At 35.7% G+C, this 20,558-nt stretch overlaps 1 protein-coding gene across 1 annotated transcript in view; it reads left to right on the forward strand.

Annotated features, from left to right (window-relative positions):
• reps2 (RALBP1 associated Eps domain containing 2) overlaps window positions 1-20,558 on the forward strand; it is a 241,800-nt gene that overhangs the window by 96,168 nt on the left and 125,074 nt on the right. Inside the window, 5 exon segments of the mRNA XM_028799808.2 lie at window positions 2,134-2,240; window positions 4,249-4,387; window positions 6,981-7,044; window positions 10,218-10,366; window positions 12,626-12,714. Of these exon segments, the coding sequence (XP_028655641.1) occupies window positions 2,134-2,240; window positions 4,249-4,387; window positions 6,981-7,044; window positions 10,218-10,366; window positions 12,626-12,714 (548 nt within the window).

Below are 20,558 nucleotides of genomic sequence, written 5' to 3' on the forward strand. Positions count from 1 at the left end.
GTTACAATACTCTCTGTCATTAAACTTAAAAAAGTGTATTGCTTCTGTTCAGGAATCAAAACAAACATTTCATGTAGCACACAGCACCCAATTACTTTAGACAGTATAGTTTACTTTTCATCAATTACTTTAGTAGCTAGCCTATGCTGGCTGCAGTGGATTTTTTTATTGAATCCAGTTATCGAAGATATTCTGAACATTTGACAATTTTTAAAAAAAAAAAAAGCTTTGACAAGACATGGTTTGAACGCCATGATAGATTCATAAGCATATCTTTTTATAGATCAAAAGAGCTTGCTTCACCTATCAGATCTGCACAGGCCATTTGAGAAACTGCCTACTTTAGCTTCTAAAAGAGCATTTAAGCACCATAGTGCTGTTAATATTAAAAAACAAACCATTTGAAACAAGTAAAGCAAACAGGAGCAGAAAACATCAACATATGCTTGGAAGCTCTAAATAAATTAATAAGTAAATGCACACCCTGGTAAAAAGGGCATCAAGAGTTAAACAAAATGAAATTGTAAAAAGTCTGAATTATCATAAGGTGCTCTAAATCAGGGTGTTCATAAGAAATTTAATGATTTACTTCTTAGGTAGAAGTACATAATAAACAAAAATAGTTGTGTCAAATATTGTGCTGTGTCCTTCAGTTTAAATGTTTAAACTCTAAATATTTTCGATTGAAATTAAATTTTTCATTTTTCATTCTTTAATAAAAGTTAATAGAGGATTAGATCGCCAGTAAAGGATAAAAAAAATCAATAATAAAATCATGCTTGTAATCACTGGCCCTGAAACAGACTAAAACAATTCCCCACGTGCTTATGTTTGAAATTTATCATTTTTAAACTTCTGGGAGTGGCTATTAGTGAGCAAGGACCACCAGCAAAGAATCATATATCAAAAATATTATCATACTTATGATTAGCAACCTTAAAATATCATACAGCAACACTCCACATGCTTTTATTATCAATCCCCATTTTTTCAATGTTTTATGAAAAGAAGTAACTTTAACATCTGCTGATGTTTAATGTGGCTGATATTTAATGTGGCTTCAAGTCCTTCTGATCGTTTTTGCTGAAGACACCTAATGGTTTTCTGTTTATCAAAAAAGTGTAATTTCCTGTATAAGATGCGGTCTAAAATTGCCTAAAAATAAGGGTCTTTTGGGACTAGAAGGTCAAAAAACAGGGGGATCCCCCAAAGACCCCAATGCCATGTATTAGTAGACTTGAAGATGAGTTGAACAGTACATGATATGTGGGGTTTTCTCATACCAGGATTCAGGAGCAGCTGTACCAATCACAAAAGTGACTTCTTGCAATTCTAAAAAGATCACTGATGGACTGATGATCAGAATGTGGATCCAGTTCCACTATATAGCATCCAAAAATGGCTTCTAACATTATGTGACCATACCATGCAACATTACATATACAAGTATACCATGTGATGGATATCTTGGATCCCTAAATACAAAGCACAATCATACAAAATAAAATAATAAATTAACAAAAATGTCACAGTCACCTGCAGAACCTGTCAAGAAGGGAAGCTAGTCTGTTTTAGAACACACTTTTGTTCATCCCTATACTAGTTACACATGTGCAATTCACAAATTGCAGAAAGGCATCAAGACTGTGTGCTGAGAATAAGGCTGTTTACTACAAAATGTAATTTATTACTTTAAGTTTCTGCTAATAATTTAAGAGACACAGAATTCAGAAATGTATATTTTTCATTTTTGTGAACTGTAAATGGATTCAACTTCAGTACAGACCTATGGATTGGGGTCTATTTGTGTACAGTATGTGTGTATTTATGCTGTACACTGAGTGGGTTATGCAATTGATCGATAGATAAAGAAGTAATTTTGGTTCAGAATCTCTGTAACTGGATTTAGATACAAGGATGCATTTTAAAGGGTTAGGTCAGTTTACATCAGTAATTCTGAAGCAAGACTGCTTTAATTAAAACCATTAAACTATATTGTAATTTTACGTTATTAAATATTTCCTAGTTTTCTTCACACAAGCAAACGTCATACTAATTTTGTAATCATTTAGACATTTCTTTCTATATGTTATACATTCTTTCATAAGTTAATATTTCTTTTTCGCCTTTCAGTGTCCAGTGAAACAAAGCATTCAAGTCTGACTGCTACCCTGAAAGAAGGAGTATCTTCAAGTAACTATGGAATTAGCACTTCACATTCACATTCCACTGCCTTGAAGGTAATATTTTAAAACTTCATAAGGATGTAGCTGTTTATTATAAGTTAGTGTTTTATTCTTAAATGTTGATCATTATTAGTCAGTATACATGTCATATCCATTTGGGTCTTGCAGTACACTTCCAAATACTGTATTTTAGTAACTGTATACATCAGTTATTTCACCACCAAATAACATGAACGTTTAAGAGCAAAACTGCACATTAGAATTGTACCTCCTACATTTTCCTCCACCTGAGCCACTGAAGTGGATTTATGATTAAAGCTAGCAAAAGCTTTATGGAATCTAATTACTTTTTTGGCAACATACTCTATTGATCGATGAGTAGGTTCTGCTTTTTTTAGTAGTGTACGGCCTCAAATGTTCTAGCAACATGCAGATATATTATATTATATTATATTATATTATATTATATTATATTATATTATATTATCCATCCATTATCCAACCCGCTATATCCTAACTACAGGGTCACGGGGGTCTGCTGGAGCCAATCCCAGCCAACACAAGGCGCAAGGCAGGAAACAAACCCCAGGCAGGGTGCCAGCCCACCGCAGGGCACACACACATCCTCACACCAAGCACACACTAGGGACAATTTAGAATTGCCAATGCACCTAACCTGCATGTCTTTGGACTGTGGGAGGAAACCGGAGCACCCGGAGGAAACCCACGCAGACACGGGGTGAACATGCAAACTCCATGCAGGGAGGACCCGGGAAGCAAACCCAGGTCTCCTAACTTATATATTATATTATATTATATTATATTATATTATATTATATTATATTATATTATATTATATTATATTATATTATATTATTATGTTAAGTTAATGGCAGTGCTAATTATCAGCTTATAAAGACATGTTTTAAACTTCTTTGGAGATGGAAAGGCACATCTCTTGTCTCTCCTTTCTCTATAATGCTTTGACTGTTTTTTTTAGCAAAAGTGTGAAAAAAGTGAATAAACCTTTTCCAACATTTAATTTAGAAACGGCAGTATGGGCTAAAGAAAGATGCCCACTTCTCCAGCACCTCAAGATCAAAGGTGCTGACCTTGAAAATGTGGTTGTTGGTCTCTGTTGCTACAGAGATTCTGTGAAACTGTCCTAAAGGTCCTTTAGGAAACTAATGTGTAATATAATAGTGGCAGACCAACAGAGGTAGGCTTATAAATTAAATGATGCAATGAAAACATCCCTGTAGTAATATATAAATTCAATATTGTATGCCTTTCTACATATTTGCAAGTCTGGGTTTGCTGGACATTTTAAGTGACTTGATTAAATTAACACAGCAAATCACACATTTAGTTTAAACAAGTAACATAATAGTTTCCAATTCTGAAACCACTAGGCCATACACCCTTACCAGTAATCTCTGTACTAAAATGCTAAGAGTTGTAATTTCACTGTGTTTGCCTACTTATATTCAATCAGACTATATTATTTGTAAATCGTATTATCTGAAATAGTGAAAAAAGTAGCCAAATTTGAGTTGCATTAATATCATTAATTAATAAAAAAATGTGAACTATGTGGTAAATAGAACTTTTTTGACATCTGACCTCCCTCTACTGGTGTCATTGAAAATTAAAATATATCAATAACTAGAGCACAAAGCATGGTTGGTACCAGGACAAATTTAGAAGGGGACCAATGTGTGATTACAATACAAATTAAGCCCACATTATTCTTGATTCATAACACATATTCCTGAGAGTGTATAAGCAATAGATTCCAGTAAATACAAGCCAAATACAGGGTGTATTGATGAAACACATAAAATGTGGCACCAGTAGCTTTTGCATTGCATTTGATTTTTTCACTATTTGTTGTAAGTTTATTTATAATTTGACGATGCTGGGTGAAACTCAACAGCACTTAATGAAGAGATTGTTGGAATGAGAAACTCTCACCTTGTAATACTATTAGTGTCCTTAGCTGAACCATGTTTAAAAATATTTTTGAGAATAAATACATTAATAATATTTGTTTATTGTACAGCTGCAATCTATGGACAGAAGTACTGAGGAGATCTCTTCTGTTTACCCTGATGACCTGTGGAGGATAAATGAGGAACAGTGTGAATATTATACAGTTCAATTTAAAACCTTACAGTCTGACCTCAGCTCTCATATTTCAGGTAAAAATAATAAGGTCATGTTGGTCAATGTGAAGTATATATTTCTATAAACCCTTAATACATTATAATGTAGGTACATTTTTGTTTTGTAATAAATATGAACCATTTTCTATCAATACAATTGTCAAATTTCAGCCTCAGGCCATATTCAAGAAATTGACCTGTTTTGTGGAAATTGTTCCAAACAATTTAAACACTCAAAACAACTTTATTACTGGAGTTCACTAGAGGAAGCCTAGTTAAAACTGCAGTTGACTTTATAAACACAATATATAGATGGTCCACTTCTTATTTTTATGATTCCCATATGTGCTGGAAGAACACCACGGCTCTACACTGAAAGTTATTTTTTTTCATTAATGTATTTCTACTACCATAACCACTAGCTTCATTTTCAAATGTTATGAATGAGCCATACAAAAATTATATAATTTCAAGACCAACGTGTGTGTGTGTAGTGCAAGGGGCTCTTATAAAAAACATTAAAGAACTGAAGATAGAGGCAAATATGTAATTGCAAAAAGAATTACAAAATATATAGGGTGATGCACCTTCTCTTCCTCATAAGCTTATGCCGTTTGCAGTAAAGCAAAGGAAAGTTATTTCTCATTGTGTATATGCGTGATATTTTGTAGACAAAAGTCTAATAATTTTCACATTTATTTTTTTAAGTATTTTTTTTTACTAGTTTTAAAAGACCGCAGATCTTGTTGTGCACCAACAACAGCACTGTATGTAATTATAAATAATGTGTTTAACTCGTGAGTTAGCTACTGCTTGTTCTTATTTACCTCAACCTTCTTTGTCAACAAATATTGAGTACACAATGTCTCCTCTAAGTCTGTTTTGCTCTTCATGTTTATTTTTCAATTTAAAACAGTTTATGCCCTCACATAATGTATTTAGACATATTACCAGTAAGAAAGAAGCAACACTCATTGAATAGACTGCAGGGGAGGTTTGAGAGTGTATAGACTTTTGATATCTAAAGGATATTGAAATTGCTTTAGATAATAAAAAACTCAGAATAGTCTACATTAGTAAAGAGGAACTAAGTTCAATGAAGAAGATTCACAGTGTGTAATGACAGGGAGCTGGATCCTGTGCTCACTGCAAAGATCAGAAAACAGGAATCCACCTAGAAAGACTGCTGGTTAATCACAGTTCATATTACAGTATTTATATCATGATTATTAATACATTACTAACAATTCTGGATCTCCTTGCTTTTGATTAGAACATCATCATAGATAAATCTGTTCAAATTATATAAAACATGTATAGAATATATGATTAAAGGAGAAAACAATGGAACCATGTCATTAATGGTGATTTTACAAAGCACACAAGCAAAAGAAAAAATATATATAATTTTCCACCATATTTTATGAGAAATCTCTGTGCAGTGGTAGACTCAGGGAACTCTTTCACAGTGTTCTGCATTTGATTTGTATGTCCTAAACAAATGCTGTTAGATCTTTATATATAATATGCTACCGTTGCTGTTTGTTTGTCTGTCCAGGATTTTAAATCACCTGTAACTTGCAAACCGTTTGACCTATTGACCTGAAATTTGGTACACAAATACTATGTGATGTCTACTATCTGCTTTTGGGGTGATGATTGACCTCCAGGGTTATTCCTCTTTTTATTTTTATTTTATTTTATTGTAGAATCAACTCTCAGCAGCAATCAGCAGGGCGGCCATGCAGCGAATGCGTACAGCTGCCGTTCTAATTCCCTACCACCTTCTCTGTCACTTCCCCTACCTCTTCATATCTTAAATCATTCTTAAGGCAGATTGAAGACTTAAGTGCCAACTTAAGTGAAAAATTAAGGAAAACATAAGTAATTGCAACACAAACACTGACGTAATCAGTTTTAACATGAAAAGATGCCGACGTAAAAAGATAAGAAGCGGGCCTCTAGGGTGGAGAAAAGAAGAGCTGCTCAGGAAGCGCAAGCGCATCAGCCTCAGAGCAAATGAATGCTAAACATACAGAGAATGAGTAAGAAAACTATGAATGCTCAAGTCAAGTGTATTCACTGCACAGTGCACCATTACTAGTTACTTAATAATTCTGGGTTAATCCAAAACAACTGATACTCAAATGCATGGATAGAGCCTGAGGAAGCAAAAATATAATGGAAATGATGGTTATCCCTCAATTTTATGAACCTAGGAACAATGTATAAGCAAAGAATCAAGTACAACAGTATATACAGAGAGGGTAATAGTTGTGATAATTAGTGCCTAGACCTGCTGCCGCCCATCTCGGGAAGAAACACAACTTGGCATAACATGCATCTTTGTGATGTGGGAGTAAAACCTGGGGTAGCCAGTGAAAAACCAGTGCAGACAACCTGTGGGATTCAAACTCATTATACTAGACTGTTGAAGCAGCAGCACCAGTGGTAGCAGAGTACTACTACTACTGTTTGGCCCCCACAACCAATATACTCTGTAAGCAAGAACTTTGAAAGAATGTCACATTATAGATTGGTCAAAAGAGCATCTTATTAGTATGATCTACTGGAAACATTTTGTCATTCGGTAATTTGTAATGAACATGTTTGCCTACTGTTTTCGCAGGTTCTGTTGCAAAAAAATTTTTTACAAAATCTAAACTTTCTATTCCTGAGCTGTCACATATATGGTAAGTATGACATTTCCCTTTGATACTTTCAAGATATAATATCTCAAACATGTTCCCAGCCACATTTAAGTAAAACAGACTATGTGTCTGATATTGCCTTGTTTTTTTTATTTGGTATCCATTTCTCCTACTTGAGAACTCCATGTACTAAATTTTCCCAAAACAAACCTGTTTATGAAGGTCACAAAAATCCTGGAAATTGTATGGATCCAATTAGAATGATTTGAGTCAGCTTTCAAACCATTCTCTGTAGATCAGTACCTCAACAAAGCATTTTGCTGTCACTTAATGGTTTGCTGCTCTGTGTAAATGAAGTGTTAGGAAGTACTGGTGAATTGCCATTCAGTATCCCATTTTTATGACCTGTGTTCTAACCAAATTAAACAATGCCTTTTTTTGTACTTTTTGAATATATTTTATTTTAACAATAGCAAAAACTGCTTACTAAAGGATCTCTCACTTGATCTTCAAATTTAAAATCAGATACACCAGATCATGTACAAATGATTAGAACATCATTACAGATACAGATATTGTGGAAGAATCTCATTTACACCTCATATATTTAGTTTGATTTGCTTTTTGTTGTTGAAATTTTGGTTTTCACCAAGCCTAGATCAAAAGAAATGAAGGTTACAGATGCATGAGAGTTTGGGAAGTGTTTTTAAAGATCTTAAAACAATTGAAAATCAACCACTCCATTCTCTTTGAAGATCATCTACAAGCAGAGAATACTTGAGAGCAACTTCCCCCAACCATCCAAGAACAGTTTTGTGATGAACAATGCCTTTTCCAGCATGATGGAGCACCGTGCCATAAGGCAAAAGTGATAACTAAGTGGCTCGGGGAACAAAACATCGAAATTTTGGGTCCATGGCCAGGAAACTCTCCAGACCTTAATCCCATTGAGAACTTATGGTCAATCCTCAAGAGACGGGTGGACAAAGAAAAACTCACAAATTCTGACAAACTCCAAGCATTGATTATGCAAGAATGGGCTACCATCAGCCAGGATTTGGCCCAGAAGTTGATTGACAGCATGCCAGGGCGAATTGCAGAGGTCTTGAAAAAGAAGGGTCAACACTGCAAATATTGACTCTTTGCATAAACTTAATGTAATTTTCAATAAAAGCCTTTGAAACTCATGAAATGCTTGTAATTATACTTAAGTATACCACAGAAACATCTGACAAAAAAATCTAAAAACACTGAAGCAGCAAACTTTATGAAAACCAATACTTGTGTCATTCTGAAAACATTTGGCCATGACTGTAAAGTATGGTGGTTGAAATCATATGAGTTGTTGCTGCTTTGCTGCATCAGATCCTGGGCAGCTCACAATCATAGAATCCACTATGAATTCTTCATTGTACCAGAGGGTACTTGAGAATAACTAGAGACTTATCTGTCAGAAGACTGAAGCTCAACCGAAAGTGGACCTTGCTATATGACAATGACCCTAAGCATACCAGTAAATCCACCAAGGATGGAATGAAAAGAATGAAATGGAGGGTCCTTGGATGGACATGTGGGGTTATTTAAAATGGGCTGTGCATGCAACACTCTCCTCAAACATCACACATCCGAAAGAATTCTGAATGGAAGAGTGGGGAAAACCTTCTCCCAATCAATGTCAGAGACTCGTATATAGTTAAAGGAAAAAAATACTTGAGTTTTGTTTCTGCCAAAGGGGCCAATATCAGGTATTGGTGTCAACGTGTGTAGTTATTTTTTCCACAGATAGAAATGGCTTATCTGTTTATTTTTCATTGAATATTTTTTTCCCCAATTATGCTACCTTTATCTTTATACAGTATATAATATGCTACAGTTGCTGTTTGTTTGTCTGTCCAGGATTTAAAATCACCTGTAGCTTGCAAACCATTTGACCTATTGACCTGACATTTGGTACACATATACTACGTGACGTCTACTATCCACTTTTGGAGTGATTATTGACCTTCAAGGTTATTCCTCTTTTTATTTTTATTTTATTTTATTGTAGAATCAACTCTCGGCAGCGGCCAGCAGGGCGGCCATGTAGCACATGTGTACGGGCACCGTTCTCATCCCTACCACCTTTGCCGTCACTTCCCCCACCTCTTCATATCTTAAATCATTCTTGAGGCCGATTGACGACTTAAGTGCCAGCTTAAGTAAAAATTAAAGAAAACATACTAAGTAACTGCAACACAAACACTGACTTAATCAGTTTTAACATGAAAAGATGCTGATGAAAGAAGAGAAGATGTGGGCCGCTAGGGTGAAGAAAAGAAGAGCTGCTCAGGAAGTAGCAAGCACATCAACCTCTGAGCAAACAAATGCTAAACGTACAGAGAAATAGTATGAAAACTATGAATGCTCAAGTCAAGTGTATTCACTGCATGTTATCGTGCAGTGTGCCCTTACTGGTCATAAGATGTTGTTTAAATGAAGAGCAAATCTTGGTATATCCACATATGTTGGAAAACAAAAACATTTTGTTGGGTTTACTTACTCTTTCACGTGACTGTACATCTGTATCTTCCAATTGCATAACATAAATGTGCTAAATAGCAAAATATTCTTTGTGCAATAGTGGAAGCATTCCGGTCATAAAAAGTAGAAGGCATTACTTTAGTTTTCTTTCTGTGATAAAAGGAGAACTTTTGACAAGAGTATAATGAAGATATTCCCATGAATTAGCATCTGTGGTTGAAGATGAAAGACTATGAAACTTAGGTCCAGTTTTTATTGTAGCTTTGTGTTTCATGCTCATCACAACTCTCTCCTTAGGACCGTCTTTGAAGTAACATTAGTGTTCACCTCACATGTAAAAGCTTCTCTTTTTGTCTCTTCAATTGTATTTGTCTTGATACTAGTAACCTTATTGTTTTATTTGAATCTTCTGTACCAGCTGTCCTACTCCTGACTCCACCATATTGTCACATTAACACTGTCAATCGATTTCTATTTACTATCAGTTAATGTTAGCCTGGATTGACTGTTCTGAGTCTTTTTTCCTTTTAATTTACAATATTTCGAATGATCTCATACTTTATTCTGACTTTGGAATTGCACTGTTTTGCATTTGTACAGTGTTTTGTGCTTATTTGCTCTCTGAGAGGTGCTACATAAAATGAAGTCATCTTTAATCAGTACTTTAATTTTACTATTCTTTTTTGTGTGTACAGGGAACTCAGTGATGTGGACTGTGATGGAGCGCTGACATGGCATGAATTCTGTGCTGCTTTTCATCTAATTGTGGCCAGGAAAAATGGGTATCCTTTGCCAGAAACTTTACCACCCACTTTACAGCCTAGCATGCTCCAGATGGATGGAGGTAATACTGTTATTTTAAAATATTCTTGTTTTGTCAAGCACCTGGAAGAAAATGGATGGATGTTTTCATATGACTAGTTTTAAAAATTAAATTAACTTGCATTATTGCTTAATGTTATCTGCTCAACCTTTCAACTTTCTTTATATTGTATTATTCTTATTACAACTCATTTTGTTAATAGCTTTTCTGTAGATATTTCCATTAAGCGTATATTTTTGATTGTAAATGCTGTTGTAGGATGTGTGTGGGGTGGCCATCAGCAGTGTAACATAATTGACATCTCTTTTGTCAAATTACAATGCCACAGTAATTACTCCAAATGCTCCTGTATTTTAAGTGCTGTGCCTCATGCTTCTGTTGCCATAGACCTTTCTATTGACAAGAATGTTATCCAAATTATTCAATGTGCTCACTATGGACTTCAAAAACGAACACCCATATACTTTCAATTACTAATATGAAAACATATTTTCTCAGTCATCCAGGTAATGCACAACTTTAACCAGACTGAGTCATGGTTTAACCTCTGTTTTCATCATAAAATCAAACTATTTGGTAACTAGTTTATATTTTTAAATTTCAAGATTTGCTAAAAATTAATTAGAAATAAAAAATATACCAAACAGGCTGACAGCTATATACTTTTTCTTTTTCATACTGACTGGTGTTGCCCAGGTATACTTATAGAATGGGTTAAGGAAAGAAAGAAAAGTTTTGTGTTTTTTAAGTGGTGACTCTGTTGTTATGGCTAGCTATTTCATCCATCATCCACACTGCCTCACTATCAATGTCTCTGCTTTCATGAGTCGAGAATTTGTTCTTTTCGTATCCAAATTGATTGCAGAATTACATTAACTCCTTGCTGGGTTGTAAACATGAATGCTGTTGTGTCAGAATCATCCTCCTAATTGAAGAATTAAGAAGAAAAGCTGATAAATCAGGACTTAAACAACAACCATTTAATTTTCCTTTGTGTTGCACTGCACTTCCACTCTTGATTAAGCTTCACCCAACACCTCCCTGCAAAAGCGCACAATAATAGTCTGTTTTATATTACAGCAGATAAAATCAGCATAAGGCGTTGCCTGAGTAAGTAATGTTAAGCTCTGGTCATTTCGTCTGCTAGTCTGGCTTCAGTCTGGCTTCAGTCTGGTTGGATGTTTCACTTGCTGTGAGCCAGCAGGTGGCACTGTTGTACAAACTGTAGCACAAGGGTAAAAAAAACCCACTTAGAAATTTTTTTTGTGTTCCAAAATGGCCTGTTTTATTGAGCAACTATGCATAATTTGACACAGATTGGTCAAAGGGTGTAGTATTCTATAGGGAACATACAGGGAACATGTATGTATATATATATATATATATATATATATATATATATATATATATATATATATATATATACAGTAGATAGATAGATTATCTCAAACTTGATGTATGCAGTAACTTCCAGTCAAAATACTGAAATTATATAATACATATATAAATGTCAGTATATGCAATAAAATTCATATATAATGAAGAATGAACACTTTAATGTGTTGTTCCAAACCCTGCTCTAATGTTTTTGCTAAATAATTTTAGGAGGTGCCTTTAATAATTTAATGATAAAATACTACCACTGTTAACAATGCAATGTTAGCATATTTTATATAGTTTCTTCTTTGAAATTCTAGAAATCTCTTTAATATTTGTAGTAGGCTTTCTTATCTTATACTCTGAAATGGCTTATAAAGAACCGAGTGAGACTGTTTACTTTTCAATTAAGCTTCATGGAAGGATTGTAATTCACCTTTCGCAGTGACCTACTTTTACATAGCCAGTTTTTTAGTTAGTTCAGCGGGATATATTATATTTTGCTTCTTTTTTCCCATACTTTCCCAAGGAATCTCATAATCTGCTTCTTGTGACATTACTGCTAGCAGGGTACCAAGCACAGATTACATGATAAACAGGGAGTCAACAGTCCTTGCAGCTGCTTATATTTTTCAACCCTGTGATCAAAGATGCTTCTACAAAAGGTTATAGCCAACTTACAGTTACTCTTGTGGAGAATTAATTAGTGATGAAACATAATCCAAAAACAGAGTTGGATCCTTACCCCTAATTTTGCCTTTGCTTGGAAGGCTTGCTCTACTATCAGTTTATTAGCTTAAGCAAAAATATAATTTGTTGTTTAATGTGAAAACACTTTAAAACTTTTTGCCTTACACAGAACCATTTGAGCTTATCTCCATTTATTTCTTTATTTCTTTTCAGCATCTCAGGAGCCAAAGCATAACAATGCATTTTTTAGTGCTTCTTTTGAATTACCTCCATTATCACACATACAGAAGGAGAATTCTGAGGTATGTCTTATATATGTTGCATCCCACATTTAATAATAAAGTAAAAACAATAAGAATGAATTTCATTGAAAATGAATATCATAATACAAAAGTATATAAAATTTAAATAGTCCACAAATTGAGTACTCTTACTAAATTAATTTCCACTAGCTTGAACTAAGTACATATTAAAATACCAGGTTTTGCTAATTTCTTATAACATGCCTTGAATTTCACCATATTTGGAGGAGATGATGTTTTTGTTTTTGATTAATACAAATGGAAACAATTACATTTTGTCAATGTGGCTGTGTTTTAGAAATAAACTTCAATTTTAGAGAGTGTGGAGACATTTAAAGAATTTGCTAAATCAATAAAGAATTTGCTAAATCAGACTGTTGCCTTTTCTTGTTGTTTGCCATTTACATGTCAAATGCCATCATTAGTTGACTCTAGTTTTGCTTTTCCTCTACACACACCTGGGGCCTCATGTATAAACAGTGCGTACACACAAAACTGTTGCGTAAGCCCGTTTCCACCTTCAAATTGGAATGTATAAAACCTAAACTTGGCATAAAGCCATGCACATTTTTCACGGTAGCTCCAATACTGGCGTACGCAAGTTCTCCGCTCGGTTTTGCAAACTGGCGGCACCCAGCATCAAAGCAGTGCTGCTGTTGCCGGGTGGTTTCCCTTTCTTTTTTACATCCACAATGCCGGCTTTATCAAATACACTGAAATTAACCGCATATTGTTCATTAGTTTAAGGCATCTAATTGTAATTAACCTGTAACAATATAATGGTCCACAGAATGGCCAAACTGTTCTAAATACCATAGCTGCTTTAGCATTGTTACTCTCACTGCACCTTCTTCTTCTACTTTCAGCTGGTCCGGTTAGGGGTTGCCACAGCAGATCATCTTTTTCCATATTACTCTCACTGCACCACTCGGAGCAGCTGATCGGAAAGAGAATTACTGGTATACAGAATCAAGCACACTCTGCCTCCTGCCATTTGCTATTTGAACTGCTCTCATCCGACAAATGCTTCAGAGCCTTTCCTATACGGACCTCGCGGTTCAGAAACAGTTTCATCCCAAGAACTATAAACGCACTCAATCAGTCCATCAAGACTGTAGAAATGTTTGTACTTGCAAGTACAATTATCTCACTGTAAACTTGCGATACAATTATAATATTACACAACCTGCTCCACTTTATAAAGCACGTATTTACATATGACGACGATATCATTTTTAAGATGAAATGCAGCAAAATATGTTTATTACATTATACAGATAAAATGTTAGTCATTTAAATAATCTATATTGTTAATAATTAAACATATGTGGACACAGTGGCGCAGCGCTAGCTAGTTCAGGGATTGTTCCTGCCTCGCGCTGTATTCTTGCTGGGGCTGGTGCGACACTGGAAAGATAGATGGACAGAATAATTAAACATGTACTACGAAGATATTTTAATATTCCTTAAAAGTTTTGAAGAATCTGTGTTATGAGCTTACAGATGGCTTAACGTCTATTACAGAGCTGATTGTGTGGTGATTGGTTACTTGGAGAAAGAAAAGGAAGGACAGGAATTGGGGGTTAGTACGTTTGAAAGAGACAGTACTGCTGCAATAAATTATTTCATCGAAGGTCACACACGGCGCAGCAAGCAACTTGCGGGAGGCAGGAACAATCTGTGGACGAGGTGCCTGCTCGTCACTATCACTGCGCCACCGTGTTCCCATGTTTAATAACATGCTTTAATTCCTATCATCATGAAAATGATATCAAGTATACATCTCAGTATTTTAATTATCCAGACCGCTGTAGTGATTCACACACATAGAGCACATAGAAGATGCAATACAAAATAAAGCATTTAACATGCCACTTTAGTTTCGATGGTATTTGAGAAACTAGTAAATTAAACGATTTAAAGGTGAAGTTTATGATGTACTACTTTAATGACAAAATAAACTACGTGATTGAAGTGGACATTTCGAGATTAAAGTTGGCATTTTGAGCTTTTTTCTCTCACTATGTCCCTATTTTTTTTTCTTTTCTCTGTACCCTAATAAGCTTTCATATGACACTCTGATGGTGGGTTGCGACACACCTTTTCACGGCGACTTTGATATTTGACCACTTCTTTTTTGTTTTTGTTCTTTGTGAACTTGAGCTTTCGAGTTTCTCCGATACTGTGTCACTCGATCAACATCCTTTTGTTGATTATATCACTGTTTAAACCAACAAATAGTAAGTTTTTCCTTGCCTCCACTTGGCATTCACTGAAATTCTTCTATTTTCCCCCGTGCTTTTGCCATTGTCTTTTCACAGAAGGCTGAGCTTAACGGCTATTTATAGTGATTTGCATATTCAAAGAGGCATAATTCTAGGAGGAGTTGGGGCGGGAAAACAGGTGTGTGCACGTTACTTTTCACGCTGACTGTGATTTATGTAGCGGAAGAATGTGGAAGTTGGCATTTGCACAGATTTATGCATCTGGATTTTTTTGTGCGTACGAACATTTCCGCTTTTGTCCGTACGCCATGTTATAGTGTGAATTCCACGAACGGCATTATACATGAGGGCCCTGGAGACCAGAATTTGCCATTTTGACACTAATCCTCAGTTTGCCTGATATTCCACTATCCTGTTAGATTTGGAGTTTTCTTTGCAAACTATTTGTACTATCAAACTATGCGTTTTACCTAAAGCAGGTTAAGTTAACAAATATATAATATGTAGAAGGCCCATCAGATTCTGGAACCTTTTTTCACTGGTGCTAAACCAATCAACTAGGAAAAGTTGTGTTCATGTAAATTTATGCATTTATTTAAAAGGGTTTGCTGATATGTTTTCGGGATCTGTGCTGATAGTGCAGTCATCTCTTGTGTTTGATATTTTTCAGTATCTAGTGTTTTATCTATAGTAACATTGAAAGTGAAAATCCTTTATAGGTCTATTACTTAGATATCAGTTTAAACTTTTATTCTTGACATTGTGGCTTTGGATCACTGTGTAAATTTAACTACTGTCTTTTTGGTATCCCCATATTAAAATAATCCTCTTAAATTAGATTAGATAAACTTTATTAATGCCAAGGGGAAATTCAGATGCATACAAAAGCAGAAACATAAAAAAACAAATATATAGACTCACAAGACAGATGACACAGCAAACAAATGAAAAAGTAAATAAATGAATAAAAATATATAAATAAGTAAATGTACATTGTGCAGAAATTTCAAAATAAACTTAAAGAGTCTGTCAGAAGGAAGCATTGAATTGCCTGATAGAATAATATATCAATTTTTGTTATATGTAAAAATGAAACAGTTTTTTATCAGCACCTTAATGCACTGTAACAGTATATGTATAACAAAAGAAGATGCTGCTTCTAAAAAACATGAAGCCCAAGAGATACATTTTTACAGTATATAATATTGGGGGCAGTACTCGGCTTATGTTTACAGACTAATAAATTAGCACTGTATTGTTCTGTCTTTGCCTTGCTTACACCTTTGGACCTACCTTTCACTTGATCTTCACTTGTCAGCACAATCCCTGCTTGCTCTTACATATAGTTTTAGTTTAAAGCTGAAGTTTCGCCTAATATGAATGTCATTGGGAGGCAGGAAGGAATCAAAGAGCCAGGAGAAATCAAAAATGTGCAAAACATACAAATTATTTATACCAAATGGAGACATTGAAAATATTCAGAACGCAACAGCCTAGATATGAATACAAAAAGAAAATGTAATCATGTTACTTCATCGTGAAGCAAAATATAAATTACCCCATATACACATAATAGTTTTCCAGTCAGGAATGCATTGAATGATTGCAACACTCTAAATATGTTTCCAGTAAAGTGTTAGATACTAAAGGGTAAATGTTATATACTACAAAAATGAATGTACATTATATAAGCATTTACAGGGCAGAAAATAAACATTGCATGGTACAAGAAAATAGCAATATAATGTTCACCAGGAGACAAAAATTGCTAAAAATGAACACATCATAAATGCCTAATTATAAAAGCAGATAAAGACACATTTGTGCCACGTCATTCATGGCAATTGACTTAAGATACAGTCATACATGTGCCACCTAAATCAGTTTACATGAATTTAGAAACATTCCAAAGACTAAAATAGTGCTTTTTTCAAACACTTTGTCTATGCTAAAAGATTTCCTAAACAATGGAAATGCTAACTGCAAAGTACAGTCTGAATAAAAAAAGAAATAAAGATCTTTAAAATTACATTATTATATACCACCTATAAACTTAGGATGTTAGAATCAAGTGCACAAAAAATAGCAACATCGTGTGAAGCCTTCAAAAAATGCCCAAATACCAACTAGCCTGGTTTGGCCTATGTGGTCTGAAAGGCATTTTTTGTTTCAGAATAATTTATATGTCCCAAGATAACTTCTCAAAGGAAAGGTAAACCATAAAAAAACTTGAGAAACAGTCCACAAAATAATCTTTACAAATGAAAATATTTATTGAAAATAAATAAAAAGGTCACAAATGGCAAAGGTAGGCAAAAATGAGGGCAGAAAGGTATTGCCTAAAAGGCAAATCACAGCAAAGAAATCCCAATCATAATCCAAAATATAAAAGGTCAAAACAGAAGTGATAAATTCAGAAGTACAGAAAAATCACTCACAAGAACAGCACTCTTTGAACATCAGACATTCAATGAACTGCTGAGGGATTTGCTTCCCAGCTTGAATTTGTAGACTTAGGTTGGTCCCACCTCTTGTAGTTCCACCCACAAACTACAAGGAAGTGAACAATTCAAGGTACATAAATATAGTGCTGGGCGGTATACCGGTTCATACCAAAAACTGTTTTTTATTTTTGTAATGATATGGGTTTTTCTTATACTGGAACACCAGTTTAAATTGCCTAAACAACGTTTGGAACGTGGCACAGCGGGAAACTGTTTAAGGGGGGATCTTTTTCACTGCTGCACTGCTAAACAGGCATGCAACGGAGTACATGCGTTAGTGGAGGTATTGAGTGTTGAAAATGGACAGAGAACATTCCTAAACAGAAGCAGTAGGAGACGATAAAGTTGAACATGATGACACAGAAGACCTTTTAACGAAAAAAGGTGCTGTGTCTGTTGTCTTAAGATACTTTGGTTGTAAAAGTTCGGATATGGACCGTTATGTTCAAATGTGTGAATACTGTTTCTATACTACTGGATAATACTGCAAGCCAAGTCGTACTTGTTTTATTTATTTTTTCAATACTGTGTAATGTATCTGGTTACTGTGTAATAGTGTGACAATGCCGGTCCCCTACAGACTCCCTCTTCCCACATGGGAGTCTGTTGAACCAACACCATCGATAGTTATGATCGAGATGAGCTGAGAAATCTCATTGAAGCCAGGGGATGGTGGAAAGTGCTCAAGTGCTTTTGTTAAAAACAGTCAAAAGTAAAACCAAAAGTGTCCATTGTGTAGTGTTAAGAAAAATACGTACCCAAATAAATAGCAAATCCATAAAACCAGTGAAACGTGTAGATAAAATCCATAATAAATAAATCCATTAAAATAGAGGTTAAAATGCAGTCTCTCTCCTCGCCCGATTGCAGCACACCACCTTCTGTCTCCACGGCTCACCCTTCAACTGGCGTTGCTGGTGGAGCCTTTGTAGCACGAACTGCTTTCTGCCAACCCCTGTCTTGGTTGCCACCACACTGCGCAGCCAGACCATCTGAGATCGGCACACCTCCTGTCTTCCTTCGCGCTCACTCAGTCGCTCCTCAGATCCATTGGGAGGTCTTACATTTCGCTCACCCCACTGTACATGCTTAGTCAGTGGGGTGAACTAGCCCCTAGATCGCCTCAGCCTGCGCTCACTCACGGAGCCCCAGCTCGTGCTGCCTTCACCTTCCTGGTGTCTGGATCATCTCCCATGACTGCCTTTTCCCTTCTTTAACCTCCTTGTGTTCTATCTTTTCTTTTTTCCTTCGCCCTATCCTGCCGGCCCTTAAATATACGTCTCCGTGGGCACAGCGCCTTATTCACACGCCGCAGTAAACCGATCAAGCAATTGAGAACGATCGGGTGCAACTCACTCCAATCACCTCATCAACTCCCCGCGGTCATGCAATTGCGCCCACGGAGACGGACATGGGGAACTGGATTTATAAACTGACCTTTTTTTTTTTTTTGAAGCCGCTGACCCACTATACCACAAATAGTATTATAAATGCAAGTTGCAGTTTTATTATTTATGTATATGGCTTAGTTTGAAGCAAGGTCCATATTAATCCAATTTGCCTTAATGACAGTTCAGTTGGTAAAGATGTCATCACCAAGTTGCACTTGTTTTATTTTATTTTATTTTGGTGAATACTGTGTAATGTACCTGGGCTTGAAGTTTTGAAGTAATAGTATTAGTACTGGAAGTTGCACTATTATTTATTTTATTGTTGTTATTTATTATCTATACATATTAATAAAAGGCAAAGCCCTCACTGACTCACTGACTGACTGACTGACTGACTGATTGACTGACTGACTGACTGACTCACTCATCACTAATTCTCGAACTTCCCGTGTAGGTGGAAGGCTGAAATTTGGCAGGCTCATTCGTTACAGCTTACTTACAAAAGTTAGGCAGGTTTCATTTCGAAATTCTACGCATAATGGTCATAACTGGAACATATTTTTTGTCCATATACTGTAATGGAGGAGGCGGAGTCACGTATCGCGTCATCACGCCTCCTACGTAATCACGTGAACTAAAAACAAGGAAGAGATTTACAGCACGAGTCAAACGTGGGAACGAAGGTAAATGACGTTAATTTTTGACTGTCTTTTAATACTGTGTAAGCATACATATTAACACATGTGCAATTAAACGTGTGCATTTACTGGGTGATTTCTCAGGCTTAAAAGCTCGCCTTTTACTAAAAAGGTAAATGCAAAACTATTTTCAATCAGTTTATTGAAACGCTCCCGTTAAGGATTGCAATAACATATTCGCGAGATAAAAGAACGAAGTAGGGGGAAATCAAGGAAGAGCCGCAAACAGCGAAGAGCAAAAAATTCATTAAACAATTGAGAAGGGAGCGAGTGAAGCATACAAGCATGTTCATAAGGGAAACAAAGCACGATGTAAAACGTAAGTTTAAATTAAGTTTATAGAAACGCTCCCGCTGCGGATTGCAATAACATATTCGCGAGATAAAAGTTTAATGAGAAGACACGAGGTATAAACGAACCACACGCCGTGGCGCAACGTTAGGGGCAACAGTTTCAACCATTCTATGATCTGCTTCTCGCAACTGAAAGACGGCACATGGCGGATGTTAGCCGACTTGCTGACCGCAACGTTAGGGGCTTCAACTCTGGCGCTGACGCCACATCTCAGTGCCAACAGTTTGCAGACTCTACTTAAAAGACACACCCTCCTCACTGGACAGTTAAAAAGACCAATCAAACTAACGATGACATGAAGTATTACCCAATCAAAAGTAGGAAAGGAGGCATCTTCATAAAATGCGTGTGGGATGATTTGCATGAGACGCTGCTTTAAAAAAAATGATAAAAAAAATACGGGACAAATCCCGTCCCGTATTGATTCAAAACGGGACGCGCAATTTCATTCTCAAATGCGGCACTTTTCCGTATTTTAAAGGACGGGTGTCAACCCTACAGTGCCAGGTAACCACCCATACAATCAGATTGTGATTCAGACTAGGAATGCAATGAATGTAATTACCCCGATCTACATACAAGGCGAAAGTCTTGCAACATTCAAAGATGATGGTTTGGGATAAGTTCACCATACAACATAAAAGAGCTTATGAAGCCTTGAACCGAAAAAAG

Source organism: Erpetoichthys calabaricus, chromosome 4 (genome assembly GCF_900747795.2).
Source record: "Erpetoichthys calabaricus chromosome 4, fErpCal1.3, whole genome shotgun sequence".
Classification (NCBI taxonomy): domain Eukaryota; kingdom Metazoa; phylum Chordata; class Cladistia; order Polypteriformes; family Polypteridae; genus Erpetoichthys; species Erpetoichthys calabaricus.